We start from the raw sequence: 17,833 nt of genomic DNA on the forward strand, positions 1-17,833 counted from the left end.
TGTTTTTTTTATATTTTTCTTCCTTCCTCTGAAATATCCAATACATATATTACTTGTTTGAACCACCCATAGAATTATAATGTATACATATTATATGTATATACTGTAATATCATAATTAGATATGATATATATAAATTATGATATTCCCAAAATATCATTTACTAATGTTAGTTTCCGAACTGCCCTGAATGCACCATCTTCATTGGTTAATTCGACTAAAGTGGCAGGATTTCTGATAGCACTTGAACGCACCACTGACGCTCCTGTCAGCACCAATACTACCCAGTTAACATTTACTTCCAATTTTACCTTTCCTTACATTTTACTTATTTCTGATCATTACACGCCGATATGGATGCGCTCAAGTCAGCTGGACGAGCCATTATTCGAAGACCGACTGTTGCTAAACAGCACTGGACTGCCCGAAGACATAAAAGTAAGCTTGTTGACATAAAGTACCACCAACACGTGTCTATGACGCTTAAGTTAATAGTATCTATATTTTCTGATAATTAATCAAACACTAATTCCATCAAAGTCGGACGTTGTTTAATTCTTGAAGTCTGTATACCATGATTTACAAATTGATTCAACTTATATTTAATTTATCTGATATTTCTGGTGACAAATTATTTAATTGTAATATCTTGATTTTTAATTGTTAATTATATTTCTAATCACGTGGGTCTAAAGTCGAAATGAATTACACAGTTTTGTTAGTAGTTTCACATTCTTATTTCCACTATTGTAGTATTATTTTTTGAAAATATTGAATGTAGCAAAATCACAATGAGCAAATATTCCCCCCCAAAAAAACAGTATGAACACAAGATCGGACAGAGTATTAATATTAGTACTTTCATAAGAATTGGAATCTGCATTTTTTTTAAGTTAAGGGACCCTAGTTAAGAAAAATGCAATGAGCCCATTGATTGGGCTAAAGCCGTTAAGTTTTCTTGGAAGTTGAGAAAGCCTCAAAGCCTAACATAAAGTACATAATTCCATCATAACATACTTCCACAAGGACTTGCTAATATCATAGTAAATGGCTTGCTTTTCTGACCAAGCCTCCCCCACTTTTTGCATAAACATAGATTCAGTGTCAGGGCCAGGGAGTACCAGAACTGATAAGAAAGTGCATAGTTGCTCCCACAACACTTCAGTTTGAATCCTCCAAATGTGCCTATTGAGATATGTCTTAAAATAGAATAATAAATAAATATAACACTCTCCCAACTGTTCATCTTTAATTGCAAACTACAGATTTGATTCCAGACTAGATTGTTTATGGAGATGGTGTATTGATTTAACACTGACAATAGTATACCTCTGACCTATATAGTACATATATTGTGCCCGCCCCAAACCTTTGCGGGGGATGGAATAGATGAACTGGCTCAAAGTGCTCACACCAACCCACACAAACAAGGGGTTAAACTACGTAGACAAGGGTTGATGACATTTACGAACACCTGGATCACTGAAGGGAGGTGGGGTAGGCTGAAAAAACAGGAGGTGAAACTCAGGTACACCAGGTAAAAAGTTACCAAACCCCAATAAAGCATGCCATTAGGGTGGCTGTTTATATGTATTTACTCCTTTTTGTAAATATTGGCGATGCAATTAGAATCAGTTATATGGGAATTTTATTGAATTAATTAGGTGACTTGTGATTTTCTAGAAATGTCACCCACATGTGGCCATTGTTATGAAACAATGACATTTAGACTGTAAAGTTTTTTGACAGAGCTTCCAGAGAACTGGACGGACACAAGAGAGGCCATCTTGGAGGGGATGACCTTTAGCCTCCGTCACCTTGGGATGACCTTAGTGGATCAGCCTAAAGGCGTTGACTTGGCAGCAACAGCAGTGAAAAGGATTGTTGCAACAGTAAGAAGAATTGTGTTTTAATTAAATTAACTAAATAGCACAACAATAGAATGCAACAAATGTCCATCCATTCTTGTTGTGATGTCATAAAAAGTGGCCGTTCCCTGATGTATTGTTTTAGGTGGAATAACTATGAAAAGGTGAGAAATAGCAGAATAAAATGACATTAAGTGGAGTGATTTTCATTATTTTGATAGTGTTACCATTTCACTGCACCTTTTAAAAAAATAATATCTGCAATTGTTTGATGAATTTATTTCATGTGGCAGGCTAAAGCCAGTGGGAAGAAAGCACAGAAAATCAGTCTTGGAGTCTCCCCTCATGGATTTAGTCTTTATGACAGGTCCACCGACAGCTTAATAGAAAATATTTCCATATACAGGTGTGTGGGCAGAGACAAAAATGGTAATCACCTGCTACTTTTTTGTGTTAAACTCTCACTATGGTTCTGCAGAATATCTTACTGCACGGTGGACAAAACAGACGACAGAATATTTGCATTTATTGCTCAAAACACCCTCAATGGGACACTGGAGTGTCACGCCTACCTGTGCTCCAAAAGGAAAGTGGTGAGTAAAAATGTTTTTTTTTCCTGTGATTTTATATATGTCTTGTAGTCCAAATGTTTTGCATGTTTTTTTTGTCTTTATAGGCTCAGGCAATAGCTTTGACAGTAGCTCAGGCATTTGGAGTAGCCTTTGAAATGTGGCAGGTGACCAGAGAAGGTATCGGAATATTAACTTTATACTTAACATTACAATGGAAAATATACATAGAGGTTTGCAGTTATCAAACATAAAGAAAAATGAATTAATAAGAGTTGAGGTTATTTTTCAATATGATGGCTATGCTAAAGTGATGCTGTTTTCCTCCTTCAATTGAGGCCTTTTACAATTAAGTTTATTTTTAGAACAAAACACACATTTGCATAAAAAAAGTATAACGGCATACAGTAAAGTTTGGCTATAGTTCATTAAATCCTCTTGTCCACACACATGCATATGTAGATAGACATTTTTAGAATGTTATCTTTGCTAATTTGAAAGTCTATTTATTCTTCTCAGATAAACAATTGACTTTTATTTTAATGTTTTTTACTTGTGTGTCCTCTAGGGAAAGAAAAGCCAGTCAACTCCAATTTAGGCGCAATTGTCAATGGTAGTTCTCACTCAGAGAGTCCTGATACCGCAACAAGTAAACACATTATATCAAATACAGTAAATAATTGTCATATTGAAAGTCATTCCTTTATATATTGTGTCTTACCCTGCAAGATGTTATCACGGTCAACCCATTGGACGCTAAGGACAACTTGGAAGTGGAAACCAATGTGGATTTGCATCAATTTAGCAACTGCTGTACAGCTGAAAACCGCACTAATCCAGTTTGGGTAAAATCAGGGAACACTAATATTCAGAGTTGCTAAATCACCTGAAGCATATTAATATTTTTGTTGTGTGCTTCCCCAAATTTAGGGAATACAAGATGATTTGGAGGAGGCCTTCTCAAGGTGGGTTTAGTGTGTCTTATTTTTAGATTTGGTGAAATTAATCCAATGAAATCGCTTTAAAATATTGGCATTTTGTAGTTAACATGTATATTTGCTTGATTCCTTGCTGTTGATTCCTGTGCACAATTGCACAATATTAAAAAGAAATAGTGGCATTAATTTACATGTGTAAGTTCTTAAAGATTCTCCAAGCTAAGTACACAGCTAAAATGTCTTGTGAATCATTTTAAGAGCTAAACTTTGGTGTGTTTTGCCTTCAGTTGCAATCTGGCCCGTTCTGGTTCAATTCCAGGTGACGTTGAGTATTATTGTCATCAGTTTAGTGCTATTCTTCAACCCAAATCATTTGACATCCATCTTTGCTACTCTGATTTCCTTCGTTTACCTTTAATCCATCAAAATTAAACTAGAAATACCATAAAACAATTGTGATCAAGTCCCTTTTCAACCAAGCTTCTTAATACAACAGAAGACAAGCAATATTTTCCCGTTGTATTGAATCAAACTGATTTCTTTGTTGTCCTCAGGCTGGCCATGTCGCGTACTAACCCCCAGGTCTTGGACTTTGGGCTAATGCCCCGAGATTGGCTGAGTCAACCCGACTGGGACGGCGGTGCCAATGAAAATGCCTCCGTCACCCTCTTTGGGAATGACATTCTCATCTCATGATCATCTTTGCACAGGTTCCCATGTAAGCACAAATGATGGCTCTTATTCTTTTATTAATAGAAACAATGTCAACTAATGCATTGATCACTCAAGAAATCATTTTCATATCTTGTAATGATACCTGACTTTAATATCAGATACTTTTGTATGGTATCTTCTAAACTATGTACATATAGTGGAATTAAGCCTCTTATTTCAGTAGAAAATCATGCCAAAGTTTAATATTTAGAGTATATAAAATATCGCTGGGCATAAAAAGGATGTTTTTGCTTAAAATACTAATAAAAAGTCATCCTATATGAAAAGAAGCTCGGATAATATCAACGTTATAGAAATATTTTGATTAAAATGAACCATAAGAACATTGCGCTAATGTGTCAATGTTCAATATTTACTATACTGTATTATTAGACCAAATATTAGTTGTTATTATTATGAAAATGTAAGTGTAAGGCAGTGTGAGTTGAGTTTTTAAAAGGCTTTCTGATAAATGTATTTCAATTTTAAATGTCTGCTCACTTAAATTGAAAAAAAAAACTGCACAGTCGTTGATTTCTTTAACTAGTGAATTGCTAAATGTAAACATGCAAAATTGTGTTATGCAATGTCAAATAGTTTACCCGTGGATGCTTATTTATGCAATATAATACCGTATAATTGCTTGTCCACTAATGTGGAAAATTGACTTTAGCTCACTGACCTGTACAATTTGCAAAAAAGAAAAGAAAAAGCGGCACAGGTCATGAAAAAAATAGTGGGAAAGCGACATTGTGCTGACAGATGACACATTGAATGAATTCAATATTTTAACTCCAATCCGGTAGGCGGAACGTCACGCAATCTGTGAATCGCACGCGTTCCGTCTCCACGAATAAGGACGTCAGGGACATTGTGCCCCACCCTTCTTACTTAACCGCCTGCATTATTTAACATGGATTTTTTTTTTGTTGCTCTTGCTTTGAAGGGTACGCACGCAAACCAAAGAAAACGAATAGAAATCCCCCCAAAAAAGCTTCTCACCAAGCAAGACATCGTAATCAAAAATTCTTGAACAGATACATTGAAAATACATATTTATTATACATATGTAATACATACTTGGACATTCACATTTTCCTGGAAAATAGGATGGGCATTTGACTTAATTTCCTCAATTAAAAATGGAGAAAATTAATAATCAATTCATTTTTTTTATAATCATGACAATGAAATGAAATTTCCAACATATAACCAATTCAACAAGGTATTTTACAACCAATTTTTCAACAATTTACCATCGAGTGCTTTGTGAAGAAAAAAAAATGTTCTTTATGCGGCAACGGTTGCTTTTTTTGTGCCCTCAAAACTGCCTCATTTGCCCAATAAATTATACACAAACACACAAATTAAGTCAGTTAACTAACAAACATTCATTTTCCATTTCGGCTTATCTTCACAAGGCTTGAGGGGGTGCTGGAGCCTATCCCAGCCAACTATGAGTAGTAGGCGGGCAATGAGACTAACAAACATGCATTTAAGGGCAGTTTTGAGTGATTAGCTAGCCTGTTAAGCATGATTTTGGGGTGTGGAATTACCCGGGAAAAAAATCCAATGATAAAGGTTGGAAGGTTTTTGCCACCCAAAAAAATAGCAGGCGTGTTTTCCTTTCAAATGATTTAACCTTCCAATTTTGTTGGCGACTTCCTGGCTTGCTCAGGCAAAGTGTGATCAACAAGCAAAAGGACACTGAGGGCAAATGAGGCAGAAAAACGCTGATGTGGAAAGCACAAAAGGCAACTAATGGGTGTCATGGCTGTATTGAGAAAAAGGAAGGGTGGGGGACAGAGTGTTGCTACAGTGATGTTGCAGATTCATAGATATACAATAGAAAGTATAGCAGGAGGATCATTTATCCTAGTAGTGCTTTGTTTTTGGGGTGACATTTTGGCCATAATGACTTTTCCTAACTAATAGAACAATTGTCTTAAAAGAAAAGTTGTATTTGTATTTTCTACTATTGTAGATTTTCCTCAAAAATAGTTTTTTTTCTCCATCGGGATGTATGAGTAAATTTTATTTGGTATATGGTAGAATTCTCACAGCACAATTCTCCTCCTGCTTTTGTAAATACATTTGGTATCACAGAATAACAACATTTCATACATAAACATATCATAAATAGCATAGTATTTTATCATTTCAATGCCACAAAGATTTAAACAGAAAAAAAGTTTGGGTTTGAACTAAAAATCTGCATTCTTCTGTAGTCCTTTTTGCTTGACAATATAAATCATTTGTCACTTCATTTCAATGATGGAATACCCCAGGCTGGCCTTGACGGCAAAATGAGATGGAGTGCGCCTTCTATATTTTATTCTATTGAGAACCACTGGAATTTTTCCAATATCCATATTTATGAAGGCATGATTCTCCTCCCCTTATAATGTGTGCTATGGTATTGACAGTGCAGTCAACTTCTTGTCATTTTCCATCAAAGTGTGTCAAAGTGCACGGAAGATCATTTTAAAAAGGAGCAAGACGTCATTTTTTTCATGGAATTGGGTTCAGTCACGGCATATGTGCTGTAAAAAACCTTTTTTTTCTTCCTGAAATACAAGCAGGAAAGATGGCGAGTGCATGACCCAAAATGGCGACGCAAAGGGCAACGCAGGGCAAGATCCTTTAAAAAAAAAAAAACAAGAAAAGCTGGGATAATCAGGAAGTGGGTTTTGTATGGAAGTCAATTGTAAGCACACTAATGGCTGCTTTTGGAGCAGAAGAAAATGTGATTTATGTTCACTGTTCCTCTTGGACTCCACTGGTTGACAAATTGTTGGAACAATTTGTCACTGTGCCCAGATGAGTTGAACATTGAATCATTATTCCAGCATGTTTGACTGAGGAATGGCTCTCAGGCTCTGAAACAGAAGAAAATAAAATGGAATATTTTACCTCCTGAAGAATATTTAATGGTTTTACCATTAATCCTGCTTGCTAAAATAACTTGGCATATTTATCAGAGTAAACAAAAAATAGGTTGTATTGTATCTCAGCCAACAAGATATATTTTTCTACCTTAATCCAAAGAATGATTATGAATACAAATACTGTATATACACTTTTCACATATTGTCTATACCCACATAACTATGTTTTCCTGTTTTATAAATGTTTTCAATTTTCAAGAATAAACAGAAACAGTTTGTATGCAAAGAAGATTGTTAAAGGAAGAATTATTTTGTGAAATGCAGTTACACAAACAATATATGAATTAAAGCATGTTGTTTTGGAAATGTAAATACACGTAAAAATAATTTGAGTGCCACTGAAACTTTGGTATAATGTCGTAAAATGTGCGTGGTGAAAATCTAAGTGCAGTACCATACCTGTCCTGAGGTTCGAAGGGTTAAGTTATTGCAGCGTTGGCTATGAAGTGAAGATTAAACATTACTGCGCAGGAGCCCTCCCTGTGGATGCTCGGGAGTACTGCACTCCGAAGAGTTCTTGGCCTTGTCTTTGTTGTTGTTGGGCTCGTTGTCTTTGATGATGTCATACTGACGACAGAACAAAGCAATCACGCCTGCAACGCCAAAAAATAAATGGATTTTGTCAAAATTCATAGGTTCTGGACATCAAAAACGCAGGCAAAGTGAGACGAATATTTGTTGGGAGATCGACTCAGGAAGAATAATTTACGATGAGGCGAATTGCTTGCCTCGTTTCTCTCACCTTCGACATGCCTTAAAGTCTAAATATAAATATTGTCAGGGAGAGAGTTTAATGATCCTGTCGCTATACTCTTAAATCAAAACAAGAGCTTTTGACCAGCCTCAAAATGGCAAATATCTTGGCTTTGCAAATTGCTAATAGATCCAGAAAAAGATGTTTTAAAATCATATCGTCACATGCAATGGTTACCTGCCCACATGACAAGGACTACCGCAATGATAATGACTTCAGCAGCTCGTAGTTGAGCCGCCTGGTCCATTTCCTCCAATGTAATCTCATCTAGGGAGAGAAGACAAGAAAATAAATCTTTAGTTCTTCTTCCTCAGGGTCAAATTGTTGTCATTACAGTAAATAAAAAGTAGCATCTATGCCGTTCCTCCATTGCTCTTCCTTTTTAAAATACATCTCAAACTGAAATGACTCTCCTCTGACCCTTGGGGATGTTTCTCTAAGATATTTTATTACATCCCACTTCCCGCTCTTATCATCCCGCTGCTGATGATTGTTTAATATTTGCCCGGTCCGTCTTAAGCGCCGGCTCTCCACGCTCTAACTGGGTCGAGCCTGATAAAATTGGAAGTACTGCATGCGGCGGTTGCAGATAAACGCTTTCCTCTGCATTTAAGGAGGGGGGCAGTGTACTGTATGTGAAGGCGGGGTTGGAAACGGCAATTACGGTGCTTAACTTTGGAGGGGAATGTCAAATTTGCTATTGTAACGTCTCTGACTACATCTAAAGCTTTTAAAATGGCATTTAAATAGGCTGTTTTTAGAGCCTTTTCTAAGATCCTTCACCTGGACTCTTGGACGCCAGCTTTTCTGATTCCTTGGGGGTTCGGAATTGAACGGGCTCGCTAGGGGGGCTGCTGCCAGCCATGCTGATGCTCTGCACGTGAACGATGTATTCAGTGTCTTCATCCAGTCCCCACAAGGCGCAAGAACGCGTGGTGGTGTTGACCTCCTGGATGAACCTCAGCATGCGAACATCTTTCTTCTGGAAAGCAACAGAAAATACAAAAAAATGCTTGAATCCTTCTAAATAACAGATTGTTGTACTTGGTGACCCAATCCGTCCGCAAAGATGCGGAAAACAACACAGATTTTAGACCTAGGGTAGGGAATATATGGCTTGGGAGTCAGATGTGGCTCTTTTCATGGGTTCATATGGTTCTTCACTAACTTGTGAGGTAAAATATGGAAATAACTGGTGATAGAGCTGAGTGGCGAATGCACTAATAGGAGCGTCACTGTGGCGTTAACACTATTTCGACCACTTTAATCAGAATTTTGTTCTTTATTACTCTTCTGTATGCATGATATCATTGATCGTGATTAATTAGCAGTAGCAGAACAATGTTGTCTAAAGATTTCAGACTCTTAGTACTTTAAAAGCGGTGAAATCACAAAAAAAAATCACTCATTTTCATGTATTTTTACCATTCAAATCCGAAAATGGCTCTCAAGAAATAACATTAGAAAACGTAAATTGTTTATGGCTCTCTCTGTCAAAAAGGTTCCCGACCCCTTGTTTTAGACCAATCATTTTTGTCATTTTTTGGACGAAGAAGATATCCAAAAAACCTTATTCTGGACTCACCTGTTGAGTAATGGCGAACCCAATGACAGGGTCGCCCTCCATCGTCTCCCACGTGACGACAGCCGAGTTGACGTCGATCTCCTTGATGGTCACATTAAGAGGAGCTGACAACAGGGTGTCTAAGACAAAAAAACAAAAAACAAGGCAGGCTAGGACTAAAGACAAAAGCACCATGCAATATTCATCCCTAACATATCAATTGATCTTTCATTCCGTTAATCCCGGCTATAATCTTCCTGCTACCACAGGCTGATTTGGGTGCATGGTGGACTTTGTTATGCAGTCATGTGACCAATGAGCTAATGTTTGCTTCAAAAGAAGTAAAAAAATCGATCATGCCCAACCGTAGAATGCAGTCGTCGTCAACAATAGCAGTATTGCTTGTAACGCTCAAGTGCTTTCTTCTTCTCCAAGGCTATACGGACTGTGTTATGCCCCCCAGCACCCACCCTCTTAATCTATATTTTACTACAGTTTTTATGAGTTCATCTTGACACCTCATTTTACAGTACATGGTTCTCCTCATAGTCATTTTAACACAGCAAAAAACTGCTCCAAAACAACATTTTCATGCCATTCTTGACTGTACATTTTGTGTACTTCTTCCAAAAACCTTTTTATGAGTCATTTGGATTTATTCCAGCAAATTTTAGCTGTCATTTTAAAGCGGATTTTGCAAGCACTACAAGATTGTAGTCCATTAAAGTGACCTTCATATTTGGATTACGGTCTTTAACAAGGTTGAACCTCCTCAAAATGTATAACATTAGTTTAATATTCCGCCTGTTATCAAAAAGGAATAACCAGTTCAGTAACTAGACTTCAAATGCCTCCTCCCCCTCTTGAAATTCACCTTGAAAATGAGCAAATTGCTCTACCTTGTAGTCCGTGTTGTCCTTGACGTCATCCTAAGGATTTTAATTATAATAATAATGTTTGCATTGCAAGCACCATTGAACAAACAGACAAGATAATGGCATTTTCCTTCTAAATCAGATAAAATAAGCACATTTTTCATGATAATTGAAGATTTAGGAAAAGAACTAAGCCTTTTTTTGATAACCCAATCCAATCAGCTACAGGCTACCGCACAGCACAATATAAAGAGCGAATCACATTTTCTTGCAAGCACTAGAGGGTCCAATAATGGCATTATATGAAGACAAATGTACTGCCCAATGATTTCCTTTCTCTGTTCAATACTAACACCATCAACACTGTGCAAGAGGGGAAAAGCTGAATTTAATTTTTTTGGGGAGTGACAAAATGTCTGTTGGCCTCTCAAGTGTTTTAGAGTGAGTCAAAAGTTTTTGTAAAATTTCTTATCTGGTCTCAATACCTTTTGAGCAGGGGGTATTATGTTGTGAGTGGTGATCTCAGCATAAAGAAACCACACACAAATGCATTATTCATGAAGTCAAAGTAATGGAGGTTAAGGTGAAAAGATCACAATTGCTCATTAGGCCTCGTTATTTGAAAGTAATGTTGGTCGGAAAACGGGATGAACTGTAAAAATGGGGTGAGCATTCTTATGCTAATCCGCATGGAAAATGCGCTTTGCCATTCCTTAACTCATTCGGACGGAAAGAACAAAATGTGCAGCTCACTTTGGATGAGTCAATTGTTTGTACGTTACTATTTCATTATAAAAAAATGCTAAAAAATTTCTACAATCCTCAACACAATAAAATAATTCCATTTAATATTGGTAATATCTAAAAGCTATTACAGGTCAATAATAAATAATGTTTTCCCGGAAAGGACTCGTAGTTGTTAGCTAAAATGATACTTTTACACTGACCGTTATCCAAAATTATTGCATTTATTACATTTTTTTCTTAACAAATGAATTGACATTGATCCTAATAAGATATTATTTACGTATGATAATTTCAGGTTAGTCAAATTATATTCTAACATTCACAACATGCTCATGAAATGACATTTTTACCATGTATCATTGACTCTTCTCATTATAATCACCATCCTTTCCCTTTCATTCTTGTCTTTTTTCCCCCAGTATGACCACAATTCTATACGACTTCATGACTAAACATGGACCACCCATTCCAATATTGCTGTTTACCACCTAAAGCAGGTACAGTATACCGACTCTAAACCTACAAATACCTTTTCTAAATTAACCTTCTCATCTCTCTCTGCCATTTTCCCACTAAATCCATCCCTAATAGACAACCAGACCATTTCCTTGTCCATATTCCATCTCCTTCAAGAACACAGGCCATAGTAGACCCTCACCATCATCCAAAGTGACGGACTCTCCCCCAAATTTTTCCAGCCACGGACAGACGCTCCCCCACGCAACACGTGTTGCAGACTACCGTGTGTTGAGCTACATACGACGGGTTTACGGACTCACCCGCATCGGCAGGCGAGACGGGGAGGAAGCCGAGCAGGATCACGGAATACCACAAAGAGCCGAGCATCCCTCCTGCTTCTTCTAACGCGCCTTCCTTCGCTGCATGGCCCATTTCGAGCATCCCCCGTGGGAAGCGCGCATCCTTGCCAGCTTTTGGCGGTGCGGACTTCGACCCAGGCTCGCCGCGGTAGGGAGAGCGACCGGGTTGTGCGGGACAAAGGGGTGATGAGGAGGATGGAGGAGGAGAAGAAGACGAGTGCCCAGCTGTTGGAACGTAACGTAGCACTGTGAGTAAAGACAACCTAAGTGCCGCAGTCTCTCTCTCTCTCTTCCTCTCTCTTGCTCTCTCTCTCTTTTTCTCTCTCTCTCCCCCTCCCATGACTATTTCCATTATGTCAAAGGTATTTTTCCACCGTTTCTCCTTTCATCTGTCAATCCAGAAAAACAAAAGTCCATACATGACGTCATGTTTAAAGGTCAAACAAAGTAAGAGGTGGCAAACATATGGCCCGTGGTTCGATTCTGTTGGACAGGTGCTTTGTTAGGGTGTTTTTATATCTTAATATAGCTGTGCGCATCAGTTTATGAGTGTTTTAGACTTCTCCCTCGCCCAACTACGCCCCATAGGCTCAGGTGTGGACGTTTCCTCATAAGCTCCGCCCCTGTAAATGTTTTGCGGTGGGATTCGTACAATATTTAAAACTAAAAATTAAGATTTAAGGTTGTTGGTAACCAAAAAAAAAAGTGGTTCTTCTTTTTTGTTGCCAAACAAAGTTAGTTCCGCCCTGATTGTGCACTTTTGAGGTCATTTAAGGACTCTTTGTCTTTAAACTTTGATCAGGTTGGCGCTATTTTTGGAAAAGCAGCCATAGCAAAGTCACCATTGCAAGTGAAGTTGGCAATGCAGCGCTTATATAAACTTTAGCCATGCCTCATATTTAAGAATCTGATTTTTTTCTATTTGTGGTGTTCAGATTACAAATTAACAGTAATTGGCGTATGGTTAATTATCGCTGCTTTACTCACAAAGCTGCATTCTTGCATGATGTGACAATGACAACAAAAAAAGGTGTCAAGGGCTTATTTCCCTAAGTGGTCCCAAAGTGTTGGCATCTTTCGGAGGGTGTGTCCTCGCCAGGAATAGAGGACACACACTCGCCCCGTATTTAGGTTCAGAAATGTGGGTGACGTCGACTTTTTCCTTCCTAGTGTCATCTGACAAGGTCATGAACTGCAGCCAATTGAATCCAACGCTTTATTGTCCTTGCACATAGTGCACATCGTACAATGAGAGTCAACAAAATGCACTTTATTACATTATCAAGCCACTTTAGACTGGTCTTAGAATTCAATGTCAGTCTTTTTTTCGTCATTTCTTCCTCCTTATAATTCTATATTTTCCTCCAAACTGAAAGACACGATCTACCCGCAGTATTAAATATACCGCTTAACACCTGTGGCTCTTCTTTATCGGCCATCATTCAGCGGGTAGACAGGTAAAGCCATGAACGGTGTCACCAAAGATGGTCTCCCAGATGAATGACAAGAGTCAAAGCGCATCTTTTTCATCCCCCGGCGCCGCAAAGGATGCAGTGGCAGGCCGAAATGACTTCCATTTGAGCAGAAGCCATTTTGGAAGGCGACATGACCGTGACAGTGGACAGCTGCATAGCATCATAAAGCACCAACGCTAACTCCCCTGAGCTGAGAAACGCAAGACCGCGTCCGGCATAAATTATACACCGCCATCTGTTTACCCTTAAAATGCAATATTTCGCCTGAGGAACAAACTATTTGCTATTTACGATCCCAATATATCATCAAAAAATCTAGCTATGCCCGTTTGAATCAACTTCTGATTAAAAGACCTTTAATTTAGGTTTTTGATTTTTAGGATGGTTCATCTCGTACAATTACTATAATATTTGCAGGTAAATTTGAAAAGAAGTAATGTGAAATTTCCCTTTACTCAATGGGAAAATGTCCAAGTAGATGTCCTGTTTTTGACAACTAAACCACATGGCATTTGGCTCTATGTCCCCTTCATCTCTTTTGGCTAATTACAACAGGAGGGATTGTGTGTGCTGGCTGGAAATATCTCCCCAATGTCACAAAAAGGACAGAACAATGCACGCCTGATCAAAAAACATCCCCATGCAGAAATGACTTTCAGTTGAAAGACCATGACATGGGCTATTCCCTTTTCATTTGCCCATTATGGTTATATTTTCCGGTGCTTCAAAGCGTGTGCAAAGGTCAGACAATCTTGCCCAATTTGTATTTTAGAACAATACTATAGAAATGGGATCAGGATTCCCCAATAGACGACCTTCAAGCCATTTTCAGATGAGAATTTCTCACAACTTGTCTGGCATTTAACCTTGATGACGTCAATCACTCATAACTGAGCTTCTCGATAGTTATTGATTAGGTTAGTTCTCTTGAATATTAAAACCAGCACTCCCTCTGTTTATGTTAGCATGAAATTGCATACCTAATTTACTATAATTGGAAATATTTAAAAAAATAATGAACTATTTGTCATTAATATACAGCCAGCATGCTTATTTATCTCTATACATGATATTTCACAAGCTAGAACAGGTCTGTTATGCACTAATATGAACTGCTTATGAGTTGGTATTCAACATATTACATTCTTATATCTTTTAGCTCATGTCAAATGGGAGCAAAAATGTAAAAAAAATCAGTATGACAAATCTGACAAAGCTGAATCCAATATGGCTCTAGTATAGTTCCAGCAGAGAGCAGTATTGCCTTGTTAATCCATCCCTATTCCCCAACCGAGTCCCCTCCTCATCTCCATCCTCTCCACTCTTCCAGCTCAGTGGGTCCGGCGCGACAGGCAGAATCTTCTCGCCATGCCGGTCACGCCCCACGCAGATATCAGCTTCTTTCTCCACCAACACACCACATACCATGATGTAAGTAACCACGTACACCAAAGCGTCCATCACACACATAGACATGATCATCTCCACTCACAGGCCTTCAACCAAGCCGCTTCCACTCTCACCACCATTTTTTTCCTCCCATCCCCCCCTTCAATCAAACAGATAGCTTTCCAAGCCCATTGATTAAAGATGAGCCCACACAAAACTATTTTTAACCATTATTACAGTCATCAGGGAGTGAGATCTTAATGGCTTGACGGTGATGCTCAAGAGCAGAGAACGTCGATTCCTCCAGAAATGGAAACTTTTATTATCCTCATTTCTCATATTGCCTATTTTTTTGTCTTTTTAACACACCTGCTGTGAAATCTAAGTCGATTCGGAGACGTCGTGACAGGAACCAGACTTGAAATGTGTCCTCAATGACGTCTGTATGCCGACAACCCCACCCAAATCAACACACACACACACATACACGCGTAAAATGCTTTTTTAAAAAAATATACCACTGAAGCCTTTCAGAATCCAACCTGAATCAATAGCAACAGAAAATATTTACCATTGTGCCAATAAATAAACACGCTTGGTGTAAAAAGCCCTGTTATTTATTGACAAAAATGCCATTACACAAACACGCGCACCAATGCGCACACACATTTTCAGCACCATCTCTACGTGCTGGAGACAGAGAGACCATCACCATGGAAACAAACGTCATGTAGCCCGGTCTCCCACCCCCCACTGCTGCCGTTCTGCCCTTCCTCCTCCCCCTCCTCCCCAATATGAACTCACCCCTTCCCCTTGCTTTTGATGCTACTTGCATTTCTCTTCGTCCATCTATCTAGCTAACTCTCCAATTTATCTATCAGCGGGTATCGAACTAGCAGCCCGGTTTGAGAGGTAATTGCAATTGTCGTTATCTTACAACAGATGGACTCGCATTTACATTCCCCCACAGAGGTCAAATAGTTCAAAAAGTAGTGATGCTCCAAACTAGAGGTTGCAAAATTAGTATCTATGACGACGATTGTGGTGCTCGGACGTTTGGTCGCCGGTCTTTTGGTCCCTTTTGGTCGCAGGTCAAATGGTGACAGAGAGTTTACTGTTAAAACCAGCTCTCTAAATTATATTCTTGAGAGAGAGTTTAACATCTAAGTACTGTTTAATATCTAAGTACATTTGACCGGCAACTAAAAGACCGGCGACCAAACGTCTGGCAACCAAACGTCCGGTCACACATTTTTGTTCGTGCGCTGCATCTCAATATGATTTCATTCCTCGTTTTAATGCCATGATGGTCCACAGATGTACACAATGTGTCAAACGGCGAAATGGAATGTGACCATCATCCATTTTATGAACAACTCCGGTGCTTTCCTTTACATTGCATGCATATCGCCAAGCTGCAGTCATGCCGATTAAACCTCAACATCCCGTTGTTTTATGACACCCGGCCCACCGCTCGCTGTGGTATTCATCCCACATGTTTGAATGCACCCAACATGACGTACTGTACTCTATACTCAAAACTTTTTTTTTCCAGGTTCTCGCCAAATGCCATGATCCATCACAAGGCGAATCAAAGGCCATCGATATCCCGTGGCAAAGCTCCATCATTCCTCTCCAGGAAGAAGAAAATCCTTGAAGACTCAAGAAAAACAGGTAGGCTGGAAAACTTTAACTCATACCCCCTTAAGTTTTACGTCATTAACTGATATGGAAAAGTAATCAATGTACACTGTTAGGTCACATGATAAATACTTTGTTGTTTAACATGGCCGGAGTAAAAAATTACGATTAGAGGGGCGGGTCACTAGAGGAATCGCAATCGATGCAGGGATTGATTATTTACCTCTAAACACAGAACATGTTTAACAAATACTCGTACAAAAGCCAATCGAAGAATCAAGTATTGTATTTTCCGGACTATAAATAGCACTTTTTTCCTAGTTGGGCTTTTTTTCCCTCTTTTTTAAGGCCATAATGATCTGAAAACTGTGTCTACACATCCAGTTTCTTTAGCTAGTATGATTTATAGTCCAAAAAATACAGTATTTTTTTGTGGGCCTCGAAAAAAGGTCTTATCATTGTTCATTTTTCTTTTAAATCCCATTAGTAGAAAACTAAAAATGACTCTAATGGTGCACAAGGCATATTTACAAGACAGTAATATCTAAATATAACATGGAACTAGGACAGCCTGCTTCAACATTGCTTCATTCATCTCATTTCATTTATTTTGTGGAATGTTTTTTTTTCATTCAAAGATGTAATCTAAAGTTTGTGGCAGATGCCACTGCTGCTGTTGCATGTGTGTGTATATTAGTGTGTATGTGTATGTGTGTGTGTGTGCCATCTGTCCTGACAAGATTACTGGAGTCAGACAAGAAGACAGACTGGACCAGATTAGAGTATGAATATAGGGCAGGAGAAATGTGGAAAGCGTGAGAGAGTGAAACAGAAAGAGTGTGAAAAAAAGCAAAAACAAAACATGTGGCAGGACAAAAACATCGATAAAACCAAAGGCAAAATGCCCAAACCCACCAACTAGTGTATTTACACTCTATATATCCACATATGTGTGCAGGTGTGCGTATTAACCAGAACGGCTTCAACAGAAAGCTGATTTCTGATTGCGTCACTATGGCAACTGGGTCCTACACTCACACCCCCCACCCCACCCCTCTTCTCCCCCGTCTGTCGGCATGAATGGCGGCCGCTTAGATCGCCATTACCATCGTATCAAATCTCAAAGGGCACACACCCTCTCGCGCATAAACACGGGAATCTTCTTCGCCCTTATAAATGCGTGGCAATATGTCCGTCAAATGCGAACAGGTTTTCAATGCAAAACCTTCATCGTAAATCTCAACACCTCGACCAATCGTGCGCGTACGCGTTGAGTCATTATAGAAAAAAAAAAAACATTAATCGTTATCCTCAGACCAGTCAGTGACAATCTGGCAAAGAGTTCCCCAAGCTGTTACCTTGGCAACGCCCAAGAATATTCCCTAGTGGCCATGACAACCAATGATGCACATCCGGTATGGTTGGCGGATTTTTATTTAGATAACTGGCAGGGAGTACAAGCATGTGTGTTGTCATTTGTCCGTATGCTGCCGTATTGCATGCTGGGAAATAACAGACCAGTGCACGCCACGT

The 17,833-nt window shown here is 38.7% G+C and overlaps 2 protein-coding genes across 2 annotated transcripts; one reads left to right on the forward strand and one right to left on the reverse strand.

Moving 5' to 3' along the window:
• The first annotated feature begins 225 nt into the window (after positions 1-225).
• Positions 226-6,098, forward strand: LOC144215083 (low density lipoprotein receptor adapter protein 1-B-like). Its single transcript, XM_077743873.1, has 9 exons — positions 226-438; positions 1,750-1,892; positions 2,162-2,274; positions 2,347-2,461; positions 2,545-2,617; positions 3,006-3,086; positions 3,167-3,282; positions 3,368-3,402; positions 3,930-6,098. The coding sequence occupies exons 1-9, from the start codon at positions 354-356 to the stop codon at positions 4,069-4,071; spliced, it is 903 nt and encodes a 300-aa protein (XP_077599999.1). The 5' UTR covers positions 226-353; the 3' UTR covers positions 4,072-6,098.
• LOC144215081 (fibronectin type III domain-containing protein 5b-like) lies at positions 5,128-12,127 on the reverse strand. The gene is made up of 6 exons (XM_077743872.1): positions 11,757-12,127; positions 9,377-9,495; positions 8,575-8,773; positions 7,969-8,058; positions 7,437-7,630; positions 5,128-6,968 (listed from the first exon to the last, which is right to left on the reverse strand). The coding sequence occupies exons 1-5, from the start codon at positions 11,875-11,877 to the stop codon at positions 7,491-7,493; spliced, it is 669 nt and encodes a 222-aa protein (XP_077599998.1). The 5' UTR covers positions 11,878-12,127; the 3' UTR covers positions 5,128-6,968; positions 7,437-7,490.
• Between the last annotated feature and the right edge of the window lie 5,706 nt (positions 12,128-17,833).

The sequence above is a fragment of the Stigmatopora nigra genome, chromosome 21 (assembly GCF_051989575.1).
Source record: "Stigmatopora nigra isolate UIUO_SnigA chromosome 21, RoL_Snig_1.1, whole genome shotgun sequence".
Lineage (NCBI taxonomy): Eukaryota > Metazoa > Chordata > Actinopteri > Syngnathiformes > Syngnathidae > Stigmatopora > Stigmatopora nigra.